We start from the raw sequence: 21,481 nt of genomic DNA, 5'->3' as shown, positions 1-21,481 counted from the left end.
ATTTTATGCATTGTAATAAAAAATTAATAATAAATAATAATAAATAATTTTCAAATGATATAAAGTTAATCCTCACTGAAACCCTATATATTCAAATACTAAGTAGTGAAATCCAGACTTGAGTCTGCATGGACCCTGAGTCCGCCGCTCGCGGTTATAAACGGCCTGTCGTATGGGAGTTAAGGTAATATTATATTTAGAGAATAGGAAGTATTTTATTTATTTCAATTATAATTTTGTTTTTAATCTTAACTGTCAAATATTATTTCCGAAAATATATCAATATCCCTCTCTCTTTATTAGTATAATTTCTTACAGATTTGTTATTTCAACTTACACAAGATATAGAAACAGATCACTTTTTCTGATTCGTGAAAATATTTTAATTGGAATGTTTCATGAATTCGAAAATGCAAATGCATCGAACAATGATTTTTATTATATAGTACACTGTTTCCAACATCAGCTACAATCGAAAGACCGTTGCGTTTCCTTTGATTGATTTGATCGTGGCTCACTGTATACGACACGATCTTTCACTATAGCCGTAGTTCGTTGTAAATAAATAATTACGCTAAGAGTTCTTATGCTATTTAATAAAAACATGTCTTCTATTATTTAATAAGATGTCTTTTATCATTTAAGAAAATCATAAGAATATTTTATTCTTATGAAAATAAAAATATCTTATCGAAATTCCATTTGAACTGCAGAATAACGATTACATCAAATAATACTTAAATATTATTAACTCGGAACAGTCTTATACTCCACGAATGTTTCACAGTGTGTTCGCAGTGTTTGATCGTGCCAGTTTGACCATGAATTTCGTATCATAGCAATATCAGTTCACGTGCAGCAGAACTTCAGTAGATCTCGAAGGCGTCGGACAAATAAACGACAGACCCACCCTCGAGGAAGAAGTCGTGATCGGCAGCAGGCAGACGTTTAAATCCCGGATCCCCTAAGGGAATGCGATCTCCGTGAATGATTCCAAAGGTGACTCGATGCAATCGGGATAGGCCAAGATGCAGTCACCGCCAGATCTTCCCAATCGTTCCGCTTCCCGATACAATTCGTCGACGCTGCGGTGAGTGGAATTAGCTGTCCTTGGCAAGTCCTCGGTTGGTCTAATTGAAAAAGACGAGTTTCCATTTGAGCGCGGTTTCACCGACGGTTCATTAGCTCTTTACACTCTAATACCGGCTACGAGGCGTTATTCGAACTCACCGTACGACCAGAAACCTTTTCAACGTTGCTAAATGTATGGAAAGGAGTTTCAAGTTGTACACCGTACGTGCACATTAAAATTTTGAATACAGATGTCTTAATTATTATTAGACTGCGGATTTTATGCATCCATCATAAAAATGGATAGGCGAAATTTAAAATAACGAAAGTACTAAACAAATTCAACGATTTCTATGGACTATTTTCAATTTACTGAAATTGTTAACACATTAACTGCCACAATCCCCATTTGAGGATTTTGAAATTTTACGTACACAACTTGACGCGAAGAATATATCAGATGTGTTTGACAGTTTAATGTCATTTTATATACATATCAGTCGATATTGTTTATAGCAGACGGTGTGTATTTTGTGTTCCGTTTCTTTTCAACGAGTGAACAAATTTGGAAATCATCTGTGAGTTGAACGCAACAAAATTATCATTATCTGAAGCATGATATTTTTGGTTTGGTTTTTGTATTATAATTAAATACCATACATAAATAAGTAACTTTGAGGTTATATAGTAACAATGTGTTACTTACTCAGTCTTTCGTTTTTCTGACAATAAAAAGAATTTTTATCTTTGCCGCAATCCCCATTTGGGACTTTCTAAAAAATATAAAATATTTTAACAACGAAACATAATTTGAATATAACTATATTGTTACACAACTCTTTGTTCATATACACAACTTTCCCGTCAAAAATTAAAATAACAAATTTGGCGCGCGCGCGCACACACACACACACACACACACACACACACACACACAGAGAGAGAGAGAGAGAGAGAGAGAGAGAGAGTTAATGGATTAATGAAAGAGAGAGATTTCTGTTGAAGCCATTTTTTATTTTGTGCAAAGATTTTGCAGTCTACGCTTATTTAACACATTGACTGCCACGCGTATTTACAACAAAATCTCCTACAGGCCATCCGTGCCGCTATAGGAAGCGAGCGCTGCTAATTCATATCTGCTTCTGTTCCTGCATGAACAGTTGGAATCTTTGCCGAGTACCAAATGGTATAACTTAAAATCTCTGCCCTTATTTTTTTCAATAATGAAAAGAGATCGGATTGCCCGGAAGGAGAAGCATAAATAAAATTACATCGTCAGATTCTGATTTGGATACTGATAAATATAATCTTAGTGATAATGAATGTTATGAAGATACTATTGACGAGATTTTACGAGAATTGGTCATGGAAGAAGAAAGAAATGTTGATGATACTGAGGAAGCTACAGTTCAAATAAAAGATACGAAATGGACCGATCAGAGGCACGAGCATATCTGAAAAAACAAACAACTTTTTGTCCAAGCTGTCCTGATCAACCTCAACTTTGCAGAGAATGTTTGAATGTTATACACTGCGAATAATTTTTTTAATAAACCATTTTTATAAGAATTCAATAGTTTCATTACCTCCTGTAGAATATTTGTCGAAATATTTTCGGAAATCCTTTGTAAGTAGTCAAATCAGCGTCACCCGAATTACGGGTGACGTGGCCTGATAAGAACTTTTGCTGTCACCCGAATACGGGTGACGCGGCAGTCAACGTGTTAACCAACATTTGAAGAAGGTGTTCGAATTTGTTCAAACACAGACTATACATATAGTGGAATCTTTATTATCTGGGCAATGCAGAGTGACATTAACGATGAATCTCGAGGATCGAATCGAAGACGTCGCACGCGTCCGTGGTCGGTTAAAGAAAGCCGGAGAGTTGCGAGCCGCGAACAGCAAATATTACCGAGGATTATTGACATTTGGTGTTGCACACCAGACACCGATTGTTCCGCGGATGTTTCGCCGGGATTACGTTTGTAGGAATTCCACGGTGACGCGTGTACACAGCGGCGAACACGGCAAAGCGAAAACCTACACGAAACACCTTCCATTAGACGCTTAATGCAAGCGCCTAACTTCATCGCAATTAGAACGCCGCCGCCGCTGCAGCGCTGGCTCGGTTGCAATTTCCTTTCGAGTACACGCGGCCGCGTTTCGAATAGCAAATACGTGCCCAGATTTTATCACCGGCAGAGATCCGATCGCCCGACGAACGCCTCTGTGCTCGCAACCGGTGCCCTGCGCCCGCCGATCGGCCACTAATTAGATCTCTGTTCTTCGTTCGAATCGCGGTAAATCCTCGTCGCTTGCACCCTTCGCCGTTAACTGACATCTATGGAAACGCCGCTGCGCATTTCGTCTGCCACATATAACACAGTGACGAACCAGAAACGTAAATCGGCACCGATTGCTCTACAGACAGTTGGTATTGCTTTCGTTTCGATCGTTGCGCATCGTCTCGCTTTTTGAACGCTAAATACAGTGAACACTATAGCTACAAAGTATCTGTTGCTTCGTAAGAATGACAAATCTGGATTAATTCGGTTCTCTTCTCGTTTCCATTAAAATGTATGTTTGAATTAAGAAATTTGTTCAATTAATTTTCTGCGAAAGAATCTTTGCAATTTCAACAATCTCGAAATGAGGAATATGAAATCGGTCATTTTGATCGGCACGGAGCAAAATGTGTTCAGGTGAAGGATATTTTGAGCCTAGGGATGAGATCAAGTTCTCAACTGTATACTTTTAAATTCGAATCAATTTCAATAAACAAGTTTCCCTTCACGGATTTCAATTTCTGTACAAAAGTAATAAAGTTTGGTATAAAAAAATAAATACATAATAAATACAAGTTGGTTTCTCGAATCATAGACCTGTAGGTTTGAAGCTGTTAGTATTAAAGATGTTTGTGAGGAATCATTGATAGTCCGTACAAATAGTATTTTTAATATAATTTGAACACAAGCTAGATTATTACTTTTAATACTCATCTAATTCTCTAATATAACTTGATCTTATACCACCACAGTATATGTATACGAGGGTTTGAAGAAAATTAAATTGCACGCGCAGAAGGATATAAAAAATTGTTTTTAATCATAATATTTAGAAAATAAACAAATATTTATTGTGTTTCAATATAATGAAATAAGCAACATCAAATTTTAATGCCGCACCGTCAGATCAGAGCTATAGATATTTTTGCAAAACTGTTTTCGATATTACTCGTTGCACTCAATTCTCTGCGAAAAACTCAGTTCGAAATACAAATTTTGTAAACAATAATCATTGGCAATGTCAGTATCAGAAATAGTGTCAACACGCAGATTAGTTGTATGTGTAGGACAGCGACTATTTCGTGTTTTCTTTTTTTGGAAAAATACGTATCGAACTTTTAAATGCTTCCAAATGTGTGAGTACACGATAGATAGATTCCTGAAAAACTGCATACATACAGTGTGTAAAAAAAATACCGTGTACACAAAAAGATAGTGAATTGATTGCATGCGCGTAAACCCTTGTACAAATGCTTTTAAACGATTTATATAAAAATATTAAGTCGATATATTATTGACTTAAAAATACTTTTAGGAATTAACGCTTTTACTTTGGGAATTTTTGTACACGGAAAGCGTGTTTGTAATATGGTAAATCCTTTATGACTGTATTTCAATAGAAACATGACCACGAGATCAATACATGAGTTTTGTCTTTTAATACGACCATTTTGCAGAGATATTTCAGCTAAAACCAAACGTGTACAAAAAGATTTTAATCTTCTTCTGAACCGTGTTTGGCCAAAAACACGTTGAAAAATCCGTTCGAAAACAGCACTGCGTGTGAATTCAAACGAAATGAAACATTACGACGCGTAAAAGATTATGAGCAAATATTTATGGTTTATTTGATGTTATTTATTATGTAAAAAAGATCTATAAATAAATCTTTTAAATTCATCGTTTTCGTCTCGTTTGACCTGTAATCCGCTAAACGTTATAGTCAGATCGCGGAACTTCGCACATTTACAGTACGTAGAAACTTTCAAAAACTACTAAACAGGGAAAATAGTGAAATATGCTAAAATCAGTCGAAAAAAGATTTTATTCCCTTTCATTCTACCAACTTTTGCCAAAGAAAAAAAAAGTGAACTTGTATAAAATCTTGTTTCTTAATTGTAATTTCCAACTTTTATCTTTTCTTTTGAAAAGATTTTTATTATGGATATTGATATCCGAAAATTGTTTCATTTGATCGTCCTCAGTTTTTGTGAAATGTAATTTCGATGAAACACTGAAATTATCAGCGCTATATTTTTGTTATGACATTGTAAACACGTAAATATGTTTAACCAATTTTTACAAATAGAACAAAGCGCTTTTTATATTGAATTAATCGTGCATTAAAAATGACTATTTTATAGTGATATTGACGCTTCCTCACCTTTTCAAACAAAACAGCTTTCTAAAAATTGGACCAAATGACTTGAACTTTTTGGCATACTAAACCGATTAGTATATGCTATACCATGAATAAAAAAAATTTCGCAAAAATTGAAATTGGTTGTAATGATAAAAAAATTATATTTTTTCAACCTTTTTATCTGAACCCATAACAAAAACGTAAAAAATCGGTTATAATCGATTTTCATGAACTACTTTGATTGACTTTGTGTCAAACGACCTCGTTGAAATTTTTAGCAATAAGTAACCGAGATCTACCATACGCATCCTTTAAATTATTGTTATAGGCTCGGATAAAAAAGTTGAGCAATCAATGCTGTTTCTGTATAATTTTTCTACTCATTGTTTAGCTAAGCTAAGTCAGTCTAACATTCTAAAAAATCTAGCAAATAGTTCGAATTTTAAAATAGTTATACTGTTCTAAAAGATGTCAACGTACATTCTGCAACGACTGCAACGTCGCCTGCGAAAGAGGCTAAACGACCATTGCAAGCGTAAACGACAAGACTTCAGGATTTTCCAGAAGGGAAAAGTCGGTTTTCCGATATTGTCGAACCCATGCAATCCCCGAATAAAAAGCAATAAACAATGTCTGTTTTGCTAGCTCTTCAACGGAGAGTGGCCTCTTAACCGCGCAAGGAACAGCGCATCACGATATTTACGCGAGGCAGACACCCACGCAGGTGTCCCTAACGACGACCTCCATCGTCCTCGGACGGGGCTGTTCGCGCTCAACGTCGATTTACTAAATTCTCCGAGTGTAGCCGGGCGCTCGTGCCTCTGCCGGCACGATGTCCCACTTTATCGCGAGGGAGCAGGACAGCCATTAAGGACTTCCAACGGAATTCATTAACCGGAAGCTCCTCGAGAAATGAATTTCGTTTGGGCGAGTGGGCGCGTGCGCGCTGCCCGTCCTGTCCCGGCCCGACCCGGCCCGACCCGGCCGCTGAAAGACGGCGCGAGTCCTCGCAACGAACTTACGTTAAAATTAAGTGGATCACCTCCTCGAGGACGTCGTGGCCCCGTGTCCTGCCAAATGGTGTCTCCGCGAGCTCGCAAATGGTCCTTAAAAGACAGTTCTTGCCGTCCCGCCAGCCATGCCTGCGCACACCGAACGTTTCAATTTTCATTTCCGACCAGAGTTCTTCCCTTCCCGGTCGTGTATTTATTTTTGCCGGTACCCGCGCCCCGCTTCTCTCGCTTCCACTCATCCCTGTCCTCTTTCCCGCCCGCCCGTACCCGGCGCCGGTTCTGTTCCCTCGTATTTCAAACGCGGCACGGTAGTAATTTTATTAGGAAGGAAGTTTCACGGCGAGCCGAGTACCGGCCCGAGACGATATCGGTTTTACAAAAAACGAACGAAAAGAGAATTCTTAAACGCGTTAAGTCATCCCTCTCTCGTTTCCCGAGGTTAAGGAATTCATCATCCTCCCGCCGTGCCGCGTCTCGCCGCTGCCACCGTGCACCGCTGAAAAAAATCACCGCAAAACTCACCCCTCCTGCCATTCCTCTCACCCCTCCACGGGCCGTCCTTTTTTTCTCGGGCCGTCTACGTTAGCGACGCGGCCGCTGCGCTCGTCGAAACCGGCTAACGATCCATTTCTACGGACGACGCACAGCGGGGCGAAGTGACGAACTCGTGTCAAAATCAAAGAACAGTTGATCGAAATGAGATAATGCTATGATATGTTCTTGAAGCTGAAATGTCGCGGAATAAGGCACAAGAGGATTTAATATGAATATTTCTTAACCTCTGCAATTTATGTTAAACTTGAAATATTCCAAATTGTGATTTGTCCAGTGCAATGTACGGTTGGATTCTTCTTACGACGTGATATACAGGGTGTCCCAAAATGATGGTACTACCGAGATGTGAGGGGTTCCTGACATCATTTGAAGTAACTTTTTCCTTAGGGAAAATACAATCCGCGGCTTCGTTTACGAGTTATTAGCGAAAAACGATGACCAATGAGAGGCGAGATCAGCTGGCGCGAGCTGGCCGAGCCAACGAGCGGTCGAAGCCCAATTCCGCTGATTGGCTCGGCCGCCTAGTGCTAGCCGCGCTCACTTCTCATTGGTCACTGTTTTTCGTTAATAACTCGAAGATAAAGCTGCAGATTGCATTTTCGCTAAGGAAAAAGTTACTTCAAATGACCTCAGTAATCACCCTTTTCCGGGTGGTAACATAATTATGAAACACCCTGTTGACACTGACAAATTCCTAATTCGTAATTTATCTCATTACTTATCCTGTTACATTTGCATCTTTTTTCGGCAGTATTTATTTACATGTATTTTCACAGTTGCCCGGTTTTTACATAATAAAAGCACAAGTTCGTCGGTAGCTTGTACGTTTGTTTATGTGTATGTACGTTGCTGCTAATCACTTTTTAACGACAGTTTTACTCGATTGTTGTTAGCGCGTGAATGAAAAGAGATTCGATTATACCTCTATCGAATAAACACTCGATCCTTATAATTGAACATGCGAGATATCTCGTCCGTAGTAGCAAAAGGGTTGAAAGGTCAACTAGAAGCGGAAATACAATAATTTTAGGACACGCTGTATATCATTTCCCGAAGATTTTGACATGCCGATATCGAATCCAGCCGCAAAATTTAACCACCATTTCAAGATTAAAAAGGAATCGATTTAAGTGACAAAATTAACTAAATGGCGATATTTTCGTTTAAATAATTTGACGACCCGCCGAAATCTTTTCAAAATCCTGAAGTGGTAGATAAATTTTGCGACTGAATTTGAAGTCACAGCATGTCATTAAGAAAATGAAACTGCACAGTTTGGAATATTTTGAGTTTAACATAAATTTTCGAGGTTGAAATATGTTCATAGTATATTCTCTTTACTTTCGCCTTATCCCGCAACATTTTAGCTGCAACGTAGAAACAGATCAACGCTTTATCTCGTTTCTATCAAAAGTTCTTTGATTTTGATACGACTTCGTCCCTGCGCCCCACTGCGCGACGCTGCGTCTCCCTCGTCCTCGGCACACCGAATCAGCCCTGACACTTTCCTAACTTTCAAAGCGGACTCGTTCCCTTGTTACCTACACTTTGCCTCTTCCCGTATCCACGGCGCACTAGTAATTTCCTTACGTCCCAATTAATTTACGTTCAAGTCCCTGGTCCCGTAGCCTCGCTCTTTGATCTTCGGGGCCGCGATACTCGCTCAATCTTCGGCCGAGAACGTCTTTTGTTGCCGCGGCACGAGCAATTGCATTTCCCAGCGATCCGAGGGACCGCGTCGCATCGCGGCCTCGCGCAGACCCGTTTCCGCTTTGCTTCAGTGACACGACGACCGCGTATCGCCATGTTCGTGGCGATGAACGGTGCCGGCGCGGCGTGGCTTCTCTGGCAATCCGATGCAGTGATCAACGGAATTGAAACACAGTGGACTGAGAAAATTGATGTTGGGGCACGCTAATCAATTTTCACCCGTTTGCTATTGCAGATTTTCACGCGGACCGTGCAAGCAGCATACGAACGACCGAATTTTTTGTCACTGCATTGTTTAGAATTTTCTTTAAATAATCGATATACTGGACTGTATAGCGCAGGCGCGATCGTTGTGACAATGTCTGATAAGATTTGCCGGTGTCTACGAGGTGTTCTATAGTTATGTTAACACTCGGGAAGGGGTGATTCCTGAGGTCATTTGAAGCAACTTTTTCCTTAGCGAAAATGTTCTACGAGGCTTTGTTTACGAGTTATTAACGAAAAATAGTGACCAATGAGAGACAAGATCAGCTGGCGCAAGGCGGCCCAGCCAATCAGCGGAACTGGGATTCGACTGCTCGTTAGCTTGGCCATCGTGCGACAGTTGAGCTCGCCTCTCAATGGTTCCTGTTTTTCGTTAATAACTCGTAAACGAAGCTGCGGATTGCATTTTCGCTAAGGAAAATGTTACTTCAAATGACCTCAGGAATTACCCCTTTCCCGGTGTTAACATAATTATGGAACACCCTGCAAAAAAAATAATAGTACATCAATAGTACATCAGAACCAAATTTTCGAAGCGCGTACAGTGGTCAATAGCGGTCAAAGTGTCGATAAGAATTTGAGAAATGTATTTCTCGGTTACTATACGTGCGAACGACCCTGCAGAACAAAAAGGTGACAAAAGTCCATCGGCAGGCGATCCATGTCCTCCGGACCTCATCTTCCGCAATACGGTAATTTCTCCCGAAAATGTCAAAATTCGGTTGGCTGTGAATTTGCCAGTGCTAGTCCTACGCCTACGTAATTTATTGCTACATCGACGCTAAGGGTCGATGGAGTCGGTCAAGCGTGTGACGCGGCACGCGCTGCGAATTCCTGGAAGGCAATACAAAATGGTCTGTTTGGATGTGAGTCCGGTAAGAAAAATCGCGGAGCTACAAAGTACGTAATAAGTACTAGTCACGTGACCGTCGAATCGTGGCATGTGGCCTCCGAGTTGCCTTCAAATCGTGGCAAAATATTAGAGATAAAGAAGTCAAGTCACCGTTTTTATTCTAGCATTACTATGTGTAGCGACCAGTCGTGCGCACAATAAGATCTTCAGTCCTCGTGCAAACGGCCAGCGTAATTTATGACTCTCCTTCGAAGAAGCTATTTTTGAGAAGACAAGTTCCAAACTTTGATAGCACATGTTTGCAATAGTCTTTTAAGAAATTCCTCAATAGCTAAAGAGACCGTCATAAATTAGGAGAGTTTCCGAAGGGTACTCGAAGCGGACCCAGCGACCCAAAGGCCATGTGGTCCGACGCGGGTGACCCGGAGGAAAAGTTCCACACGTTGTCACGTACAACTCATCATCCCCTCCGATTACCACGCCGTCCTGAAAATACGCAAAGAGCGTAAGGGGCGGGCGGTAAAAAGGACAAAATGAGCAACGCTGATTGGAAAGGCCCAACGCGTGGGGTTGACCAATCAGGGTTGTTCAAGAATTTTACCAGGGCAAACGGCGAAACGAAAAATAAAACTCGATCACTGCATCGCGACTCGTCCGAAGACATAGTCCGCGAAAATAAAGAAGTTTCTACCACCGCACGCGAGAGTACTATTGATTTCGAACAAATCCTACCCGAAATATGTATTCATATTGTTGCGAATTACACCATTTCTCTCGCGTCGCGGCATTTTATTTACAATAAAGAATATTAACAATAACACAATTCGATACAAATACAATTCAGATCTTTCAGAAGCGGGATGCTGATCGTTCGATGGTCCGATCTCGACTCTTCGATTGTCCGTTGGTAACACTCTCTCCGTAGCAACCCCTATCTTCTATTATTCTTTAACCCTTTCGCTACGGGCGGGTTCTCCGTCGCGGTACTTCTGCTGAACAGAGCGCTGCGACATCACTGCACGCTACGCGACTGCGATCGTCAGCGGAAGTCGGTACTCCGCGGCGGTCGGCGGAGAACCTAAGCTGTTTGAATTGAATGAATTTTTCGAACGAAAAAATTTTTCTCCAAAGGGTATTTATAAATAAAGGGTATTCCAGGGTATTTTATAACGTCTTAGCATGCGCTCTTTAATTTACAGTATGAGAGGAAATAACATTATGCAATATAATGCATCTTATGGAAAGCCACTATAGTGGTCCGTAGTACCTCAGTGGCACCAAATGGAAAGCCACTATAGTGGTCCGTAGTACCTCAGTGGCACCATATGGAAAGCCACTATAGTGGTCCGTAGTATCTCAGTGGCACCATATGGAAAGCCACTATAGTGGTCCGTAGTACCTCAGTGGCACCAAATGGAAAGCCACTATAGTGGTCCGTAGTACCTCAGTGGCATCATATGGAAAGCCACTATAGTGGTCCGTAGTAGCGAAAGGGTTAAGGAGTTGTTCACAACAGGGCAGTTTCACATTACAGCGATTTGATTTGGGCAAGTCGCCGTAACAATATTAATGTACACCGGCATGCAGGTCGCTGACTTTTTCAGCCGACTGCCCCGAGTTTCAATAAAAACGAGGCCCGAAGAATCACGACTTGGTACTCTTAGATCCGCCGGTTTCAGTTCCGACCTCGGAACACTTCTAGGAGAAATGACTGTATCAGTTCCGTCGAAGATTGGTGACCGCCGCGGCGGCCGTCGAACTAACGAGAGGCCTTTCAAAGGAAACGCGGTACCCCACGGAATATTCGCAACGCATCCCGCGCAATTTCCGACGGATACATAGGCGAACTCGTATCAAGAACCAACCGCCCACGTGTCCCCCGGTTCATAAAACGCGTTTTCAAGCGCGAGTCGCCGCGGAGCGTGCGATAAAGCTTCGTCTGCCATTTGTTCCGCGTAATCAGCGACTCATTGTACGATCTGTCGGCGATAAACGCGGGTGCGGCGGGTGCCAGTCGCGGATGATTCTCAGCTAGAAAATGGGCTTTCATTAAGCGTTACCGGCTCCGGTCACGACCGGTTCCGTCTCCCCACCCCCTGGAGATAATTGCGAGTTTATTCGTTCGTTTCTGACAGTGTTTACCCCGCTTCATCGGACAATTTTCAACGGGAACACAGGGCGCCGCCGATTATTTTCCGACTTCGTGTGTAAATCGGCCATTGTTCGGCGCGAGGCGAATCCGGACGTTTCAGCGATTCGCCACCGAACGCTAACAAGGAGTGCTTCGAGTGTCGCATTCTTTCGATTTCATTTCGGCGGAATGATATGTTCACGTCCATTGTAAACGGAGTTGTAATTGTAATGGGATAGCTAGGCAATTTTGAGAAAAATGCGTGTCAAGTTTTAAATGAGTGTCGGATGTATTACTGCATTCGAGAATATTATACACTAGATTTACGGAGCACTAGAAGCAGCTGTTTTATATTAATTAATAAAAGTAACGATAAGATGTTTATTCTGATTTTTAACAAGTGTTATTATAACATTTGCCATAAGTAACACATATATTGAATAAATAACTCCATAAACATATCTTTACAATCTGAGTAATCGTAAATTAAAAAATGATTGATCTGCCATTTTGACGGGTATCGTAAACCTATTGTTAGCATAATGATTGTCGCGTCACTTTCGATTAAGCGCCCGAACGTTTTCTACATTAGTTCGCAAATTAATTAGAAAGTTGATGCATTCAGTTAGCATGTGCGTGTCCTTTATTCGTTTCGATATCCTATTTACCATAAAGAGTTATAGTCGGTATGAAAATTCGTGCCTGAATCCTTTATGAAAACGAGTGCAGGAAAGCGTATTTTTGCATGCATAAAGAAGATTCTAAAATTATTTAAACGGTTTAACGCGTCCGCTGCCGTGCAATCTACAACCGTGTTGCGGAATTTCTATTCAAACTTAAAAGTTATTTATGGAGTAATTTATATCATGAACCTTCGCTTCTTTCTTCTTTCTATTTTACTAAACAAATCCTTTTCATTTTATGGAGGTTTTATGGTCGCTAACAAGAACCACTATTTAGTTGATGATAAACTGGCACAGATTTATGTAGATTGAAAGCATACGATATAAGAACAAGGGAAATGTAAATTAAAAATCCTTCTAAAAGTTCGTTTGACTATTAAGAATTAAGAAAGACGAATGGAATGAAAGAAAATATAATTTAATATTATCTATATAAATACTTGGATAGTGAAACCTGTTACTGTGGGGTGACCAATTGCTGTGCCTTTGGTTCATTTTTGAGTGTATAAATAACTTTATATTTATCGAACAAGATACCTCAAATCTTTTTATTCAAACATAAAAACAAAATGAAAGAATGAAGAAATCGGCTCCACTATAGTGCTTTCGATCGACACAAAAATTTCTGTGAAATTTCATCGTTCGGTGAATAATGTTCTTTGTAAATAGATGGTCAACGTGTTAACACTTTAATTGCAGTGTCACCAAATACAGTCAATTCTCTCCGATTGATGCTCAGCTTTTACACAAAACTGGACAATTTGGAAAGAGGAGATACAATTATTCGAGCCATCTGGCTCTTTTCTATAGTTACCGATTGTCAACAACTATAAAAACGGGCCGCAAGGCTCGAATAATCGTACCTCCTCTACCTAAATTTTTCCTCTTCCATTTTTGTATACAATCTGAGCGTAGATTGGGGAGAATATACCGTATAAGGATGATGGAATTATTGGCTTCGATTTGAAAATTAATTTTTATGCTAATATATTATATCTATCTAATTTTATTTGGTTCCGCAGAACGCGAGAACGTTGAGAAAGTAATTTATATTATGCAGCTTTCGATTTTATCTTGATGGAATAAAATACTTTAATTATTTAACCCTTTTAGCACCGAACGAAAGAAGCGTACCTAGGCGAAGAATACCGGGCCGAATCGGCGAATTTGTAGAGGTTTGCGAAAATGCTCGTAAAAACCAAAGTAGGCGTGATATTTACAAAATTCAAAAAGCAGCATATTGCGAAAGGAATGGAGAATAAATCAATACCGATGAAGTTTCGATATTTGTTAAAAATCATAAGAATAACATAAGTATAAGACATAATGAAAATCGTACAAAGTAATTTCTCTTTTTCAAAACGTAATTGCACATAGAAAAAATCAACATGTTCAGAAATTGGTACGTAAAAAATAAATCGAAATATTCTATTGGTTTGGATATGTTCGGTGGCAAATGCTTAGGGCCGGGTATTTCCGAAAATAACGGGCGCGGGTTATATTGGCTATCGTTTTCAACATTTACTTTCCTGAAATTCGTGAAAGATTCACTCTGGCATATACAGACCCTCGGCACGAAACAACATAAGATATAACAAAAAGTTGATCTAATAAACATTTCTTCACTTGTGTTGCATCGAATATGAACCATTCTAACATTTTATGAAGTTATACTTAAACACAGATCTTTTGTGATGAGTATAATAAGGCTCTAACGGAGGCACAACGATATATCGTCGTTGGTTAACCTTTTTGAGATTGTTGGCGTGGCAGTGAAAGCCAATGAATTGGTGTTCTTACGAGTCAAAAGATGAAAAGGAATGGCGCAGACTCACCGGTTGAATATATTTTCGATGGTCCCGTAAGTGTCCTGGAGCTGCAAGTCCCTCATCTGGCGGGCCGGTATTATTGTAGGCTCGAGTTCCGACAAGTTCGATGGAAGTTTATAATTTAATTGAAATGCGGCGGAGAACACCACGCCGCCCCTTTTGTTCATGGTTACCGGGACCGAGACGCCCAACGTGAACTGGAAAATGGAACGAGCAGACGCGGATCAGAAGGAAACGATCCGTTTTCGCGAAACAAGTTTTCAAGCTGCGCGAAAGAATTTCTCGAGGAACGAGGCTGCATGACGGTCTGTCGGATGGATGGCTGGCTCGCTTCGACGCTGGAACCGAAGTCCCCGCGAAACTTCGACGCGAGGCTATATGTAGATCGGCGTCTCTTCCGAGCATTATACATATGTAGGAGAGTCCTGTCCTTATACACCTAAGATCCGGCGGTCTTTTCTTGCGTCCAACTAGGGAATTTCTATTCCACTAACGGGACTCTCAATATCCAAGAAAAGGCTAACAAGGAGAAGTTACAGACCTCGGGTGTCCGATTTCAATCAAAGTTGTTTTTTTTTTTGGTGCATCTAGACCGAAAATGATCAGTGTCCCTGGAGGCGGTTTTTCGCTGCGATCTGGCAGCATTAATTAATTTCGACATCGAATACCTTTACTAATAAAGCAGCCCATTAGCGTACTCGAACACGACTGTATTTATTTTTGGCCTAGATTCGCCGAAACAGCTCGATTGAAATCGCACACCCGAAGTCCGTAACTTCTTCTCGTGAGATAAAATTGTTTCTTCCAAGAACAATCGAACGCTCTCCTCGGTTCGGACTTATCACTTTAATCCTTGGATGGCGGGACTTGGGACCACTTTGACCTAGCTTTGCAAAGGTTTCATCTAATGTCTAATCTTCGAACAGTCAATGAAAGTTGTTAGCAGCTTACACATTGTGTCCCAGAATCGAGAAGGTTAAACGAAGTTTGAGCGAAAATGTGCTGGTTATGGCCCAATTAACGGGTTATTAACGAAAAATACGGACCAGAGAACGACTGGATCGTGCTGTTCGTTGACAACCTGTTAACGAAACCGTAAACAACATTTTCGATAAGAAATCATCCCTTTCCGGATGTGACGGTAGTTCCGGAACATCCCAATTAGTATATTAAGGGCCCGTGAAAAAGTACGTTTAAAAAAAAAAATGTAACCCTTGGCAAAAAGTATTTTATATATTTCTAATCGCTGATATATTTGAGCTAGAAATTTTTTTCATTAAGAGTAAATGTAGATGCAACGATAAAACTCACCGTTTGTCAAGGATTGTCAATAATAAACACAAATATGCTTGTTTCTTTATAAGTTACAAAATGAGGAAATTGGATATTAATCTGACGAAGCGTCCAATCGTTCGAAATAGGAAATCGAATTTAATAACAATAATACTTACTATTTCAATGGAATATTTTCTGCCAATGGTAGCATTAAACAAAACCAATAAATAAAGAAACTCTTAAGTTTATCTTGAATCAAGGTGTTACTTGGAGTTATTAATGAATATAATTGATTGGTTATTAATCGAGTTAGTAGTTGATAGACTAAAAGATTATACGATTAGATGAATCATAAAATGAATTGTACGAATTGTTATCGATTTGAATGTTATTTTGAACAATTTCAGATTCCGTGACCTTTTATTTGTTTTTGACGATTAATGTCAAATACGTTATCTGCTGATATTATTACAGTTCTCGGCAAATCATTATTGGAAATAAACTCTTACTCGCGACAAAGTGCGGTAATACAATACATCGAACTTGAATATATTGTTTTTGATGAAATATACATGGCGGCGTTAGTCCACGGAAAAAATATTTGATGCATATTCATGTATCGGCAACCGTTCATATTGAAAGGTTGAAAACAATCTACGAATTCGGAATTGAAAATTGATTTACTTCAATATCTCGAACACGGGATAGTGTTCAAATGAAATTGTTTCTAAATTGTGTGGTTTCCAATCGAGGTAGGCATTTACGTTCGTAAAATATTTAAAAAGAAAATTTGAATGATAGTGTACGTATGGTTTTGTTTCTATCAATGCTATCGAAATGTCTTTTTCTAAATTTCATTTTATGCAATCACAATTCTCTTAATAAGATGAGGTGGTTTTTTTGATTGCGGGCAAGTTTTAAAAACCGAGTGTCGGATGTATCTCTGCATTCGACAATATTATACAGTAGATTTACGGAGCACTAGAAGCAGCAATTTCATATTAGTTTATAAAAGTAACGATAAGACGTTTATTTTGACTTTTAACGAGAGTTATTGCAATGTTTGCCGCAGATAACACATGTATTGAATAAATAAAGAAATGCATCTTTGTAATCTGAATAATCGTAAATTAAAAAATAATTGACCTGTCATTTTGACGGGTACCGTAAACCTAGTGTCAACGTATTGACTAAAGATAAGATGGGTTAAACCATTAATTATTTACACAATCCTCGTTAAATTGAGAAACCGCTTCAAACTTTTGTCAAATATTTGCTCCTACCAGAACATAATTGGACCAAAGATTTTGCGAAGCGACTCATACGATTTAAGGAGAATGTACACCGATTTCAAAGGATTTATAAACGAAGCCGGGCGTTGTGTTTTACAAATCACGACTTTTGTTACGCGCGTTGCTACGCACTCGCGTAAAAATTCAATTCAACTGCATCACGGTTTATTAAATAACACTAGGATGAAAGCTTTGAAATCGACTTTCGTAAAATGGCTTTCCGGAATATTCGCCCATTTCCCATCAAACGGTTCAATTCTACATCGATATCGGCGTGTAACAGAATTGGTGGTGCGCTGTAACAGAAGTACGAATGTGCCGCGAGCGTGGCGAGCCAACCTAAAAAATTCTTTCATTGCAATTATTCTCGTTGGTCCGCTGGGTCCGCTAAAAGGAAGATCCACTTTTTCTAGTGTAAATTCGCGGAAACGCACCCGATCCTATTTGAAAACGTCGCGAAATAATCCAATTAAAAAGATGAAAAGGGGGGCAGTTCAGCGGAGGCGGAGTCAAAAGCGGGGCTATCTTGGCGAATACTTAGTAACTGATAGTGTCTTGTCAAGTACCGGAGTAACTGCTTTCGAGCGACTGGTAAAAGGTAATCTTTCATCTAACCCGGGGCCTACTCGACGACTTTCGGCTGGTTTATTTAAAAGCCGCCTCTTCGGCGCTCGCGCAGCCAGCTGCGAACACACCTTTAAGCTTCGTTCTCGGAATTGCTTATTCAAACGTTCCATGAAAACCCCTTATTAAGAAGAAATCGTCCGGTTCCCCGGTCTTCCGTCGCAGCCGAGAATCGACAAGCACCGCGCCGGATCCACGCCGAGCCCCTTCTTCTTCTTCTTCTTCTTCGTCGTAGTCGTCGTCGTCGTCGTCGTCGTCGTCGTCGTCGTCGTCGTCTTCGACCGTCTTAGGCAGACAACATTATGAATTCAATGCAAACAGAGGCGCAATCTAATTAGAGGGGAACTGGCAAAGGAGTGCTCGTTATCCAGGCAACGGGCTTAATAAGTTTCGCGAGCTGTCTGCGGAGATAAGGACCGAGGTTACAACTCGGTTTGCCCGAATCGTTCTCCCGTTTGTCTCGAACAAACGCTAGAAAAATCGAAGAGCGACCATCGACGGGGAGGAGAGAAGAATTTGTCGGGAGAAGCAGTCCCGAATTCGCGGCGATTAACTCCCGACCAAAGTCGATCAAAGTCGACCGGTGTCGACCATTCGGCCATGTCGGCCATTCAGAGCCGAACGTTCACTTCGCTGACAAGGGAATTTCGTCGACCAGAAAATTCTCGCTTTGCTTTTTTTTTTAAATATCGAAAGACGCATTGGGTAATTTAATATTTTGATCCTTTGTTGCCTTTTTGGAGAGAAAGCGTTCTTTGAATGAAGATGTTATCCTGTTTCCTTAATTCGTTTGTATTCAATAAATTGTTTAAAATTTACATCTGTCACCTAAATTCAATAACTTCGTAAGCATAAAATCTGGAAAAATCTGAAAATGCTTGGCTTCTTCATTAAAATTAGCTTCAAGTTCAAAGGGTTACAGTAAAACCTCTTTAAGATTGTTAATTGCTATGCATCCTCACATGGAAGTTGAACAACAATATTACCACCGAAAAATTATATATTCTTTACGTATAGAATATTTATGTTAGGCGTTACAATATTAACCCTTTGCACTCGAGTGGCGACTCCGAGGCGCCATTAAAAATTGTCGCGTCACGTCACAAAATAATTTTATGAATCAAATTTGTTTATATTGAAAGAGCTGTTGAAAGCGCAAGCTGTTGCACGGGTCATAATATTCCATTGAGAAAAATGGAGAAACCGTGGGTCGGAAAAGCCGTTTTAAATTTTGCGTTAATTCGGCTTCGAGCGCAAAGGGTTAACCCTCACAAAGCGGACGGTTTTGACGATTTCATGTCGGCTATAATCTAAAACCACTCAAATCATTACGCTGCAATTTTTCTTATGCATTCTTACTTCATTGATATCAACTTCGTCCGTCCTTCTTATTGAAGCTAATACAAATAGAAACACACTATAAATATCCTAAAGATGATAAAATTAGTCAAGGCGAATATTTTTTTGTTTTCTAGCGACATTCGAACGTATGCTATTGCATCCAGTTACAATTGAATTTTTTTGCACAATAAAAGTACAACTTTTTATGTACCCTCGAATTGTTTCCCGAATTTCTTTTTACTATATCTAGACAAGCATATTTAGAGAAACAATAAAATGTTCCTCATAAACGGAACATCCTTTTAATGACTGCTCTATCAAAACTTCGCTATAATTTCCACCGTACATATATTATATGTTAAAAATCTTTTGTTTTGAATAAGTTCTTTATGTATTTCCAATTGAGTATATTTATAGTCGGATATTTGTGCTTTCCATCGTATCAAGTAAAAGTAGAATTCTTTATTAATTTCCTTTATATCGTATTCGTAACAAAAGTGTCCGCTTTATGCCACCTCTCCCACATATGAATCAACTACCAGAAATTTACATTACATTTGTATGCGAGATTATTTCATTGTGAATGTTAATCAGCGAATGTGAAAAAAAGAATCTATATGTAGAAAGAACGTAGCATGAGATGCGAGAGATCCTGGTGGATGAATAATATGAGTGAAAAATATGAGTGAAGAAAATAGTTGAATGTGGATTATTGAGTAGTTACGTATGACAAGTGGTGTAGTCTGTTCATTAAATGTTTGTTATTATAAAAGAAGGTGTTACTTAGCTTCCACTATTCAACAGTTTGTAACTTTGAAAGTTAAAATGGTAGCAAGTCCCGTCATTGCATAATAATACAGTAAAACCTCGTTTATCTGCACCTTATTTATACGAACGAATTAACATTGTACCTCAGATATACGAACTCATAACTGAACCTTTATTTCCCGGCGCGTATTCTAATACGTAAGTACATAATTAAATCGCAAAACAGAATAATTAACGAGACAATGAATTCTTTAGAAAAACAGGCGAAATAATTAACTGTTAATGATAATATTAAAAATGATGAAAATCGTCTTATATTTCGATCGATGTTGTTAGGTTAACGCTAGATTTACAGAGCGCACAAAAAACAGCTGTTTTATATTAGTTTGTAAAACTAACAATAAGACATTTATTCTGATTTTTAACAAGTATTATTGTAACATTTGCCGTAAGTGACATATAAATTGAATAAATAACTCACAAATGTATCTGTACATTTTACAAAAAATTAGTGACCCGCCATTTTGACGGGTTCCGTAAATCTAGTGTTAAATACGTCCAACGTTAAGATGGTAACTGTATCTGTTTCCTCGCATTATCAGAGTTAAAGACTAAAAAGTTCGGATAAATCGGGATTCTACCGTACGTAGAAAATTCGATTCTCTTTCAGCGTATTGCAAAATCGTGTGACAAAGAGAGAGAGAGAGAAAGAACTTACTTGTAACAGGGTTCGCTGCGGATACAGCAGAACGCTGTGACCGTCGGCTGCCAGATAGATTAGAAGCACCGGCGCAAGCAGGTGCAAGTATGGAGCCATGTTGCTCGGCCCGAGTATCGTGGTGGTTAACGTTACGTCTCCCAGGAACGTTTGATTCTCGCTTGCGGAGGCCACTGGTCAACGAACTGGCCATAGGTGGCCCGTACTGCCTTGGCGCACGTGTCCACGAATTAATGGCGACACGATAATGAACGCTGGAACTCGCGACCCGGCGCGATGTTTGCGCTTCGCAAACCTTTGTAACCGTAAATTACGTGCCGGTGAAAAATTCCGGGCCGGTCTCCGGGACCGAATTATCGAGCGATTTTTCCGGAATTTTCAAACGACCGCTAACGAATCCTTTGAAAATTTGCACACGTTTTGATGGCGATTACGGAAGCGCGGGACTCTTGATTAACGCCACCCGGTCTCGAAATCCACTGTACCCACAGCACAGTACCTGCACTCGACGCAACGCGACGGTTATCCCGGATGGATACCGTGAAACTTTTATTTCGCCCGGAACCCAAAGGAATGCTTGCGCTTCGTCAAACGAACTATTTCTACGTTTGGTTCCCCCGTCTCTTCGAATCGATCCGCAAAACCAGCAAGCTATTAGCATAAACATCCGCAGCCTCGTTTACCGAACGCGGCACGATCGATCCTATTTGGACGGCTGACTCGATCTGACACATTGTCCAACCGGTTTGTACTCTCTCTGGAAATTGGAAGACTCGGTGGAGCCCAAGCTATATCCCTTCCGATGATACCAAAACTTTCAGATACCCTTCTGAAATAAAGGACGTTCGGATCTATTGCCGTATCGACGGTTTACTGAGCTTTCTACCAAGACAAATGTATAAGATCTTCGTGCTTGACAGCGG

At 39.9% G+C, this 21,481-nt stretch overlaps 1 protein-coding gene across 1 annotated transcript; it reads right to left on the bottom strand.

Moving 5' to 3' along the window:
* Positions 1-275: 275 nt before the first annotated feature.
* LOC117227216 (uncharacterized) lies at positions 276-20,719 on the bottom strand. The gene is made up of 4 exons (XM_033482268.2): positions 20,559-20,719; positions 14,547-14,737; positions 6,525-6,644; positions 276-1,130 (listed from the first exon to the last, which is right to left on the bottom strand). The coding sequence occupies exons 1-4, from the start codon at positions 20,655-20,657 to the stop codon at positions 965-967; spliced, it is 576 nt and encodes a 191-aa protein (XP_033338159.1). The 5' UTR covers positions 20,658-20,719; the 3' UTR covers positions 276-964.
* Between the last annotated feature and the right edge of the window lie 762 nt (positions 20,720-21,481).

The sequence above is a fragment of the Megalopta genalis genome, chromosome 8, assembly GCF_051020955.1.
Source record: "Megalopta genalis isolate 19385.01 chromosome 8, iyMegGena1_principal, whole genome shotgun sequence".
Classification (NCBI taxonomy): Eukaryota; Metazoa; Arthropoda; class Insecta; order Hymenoptera; family Halictidae; genus Megalopta; species Megalopta genalis.
The sequence above is the reverse complement of the archived record's forward strand: the minus strand, read 5'-3'. Positions and strand labels throughout refer to the sequence as shown.

Bases quoted from the DNA above. Each gene is read 5' to 3' on its own strand.
- LOC117227216 (XM_033482268.2), bottom strand. From the start codon at position 20,657: ATGGCTCCATACTTGCACCTGCTTGCGCCGGTGCTTCTAATCTATCTG. The intron at 14,738-20,558 runs GTAAGTTCTTTC...TCCATTTTCCAG, and splicing joins CGCAGCGAACCCTGTTACAA to TTCACGTTGGGCGTCTCGGT. The intron at 1,131-6,524 runs GTAAGTTCGTTG...TTTTTCAATTAG, and splicing joins GTGATCCACTTAATTTTAAC to ACCAACCGAGGACTTGCCAA.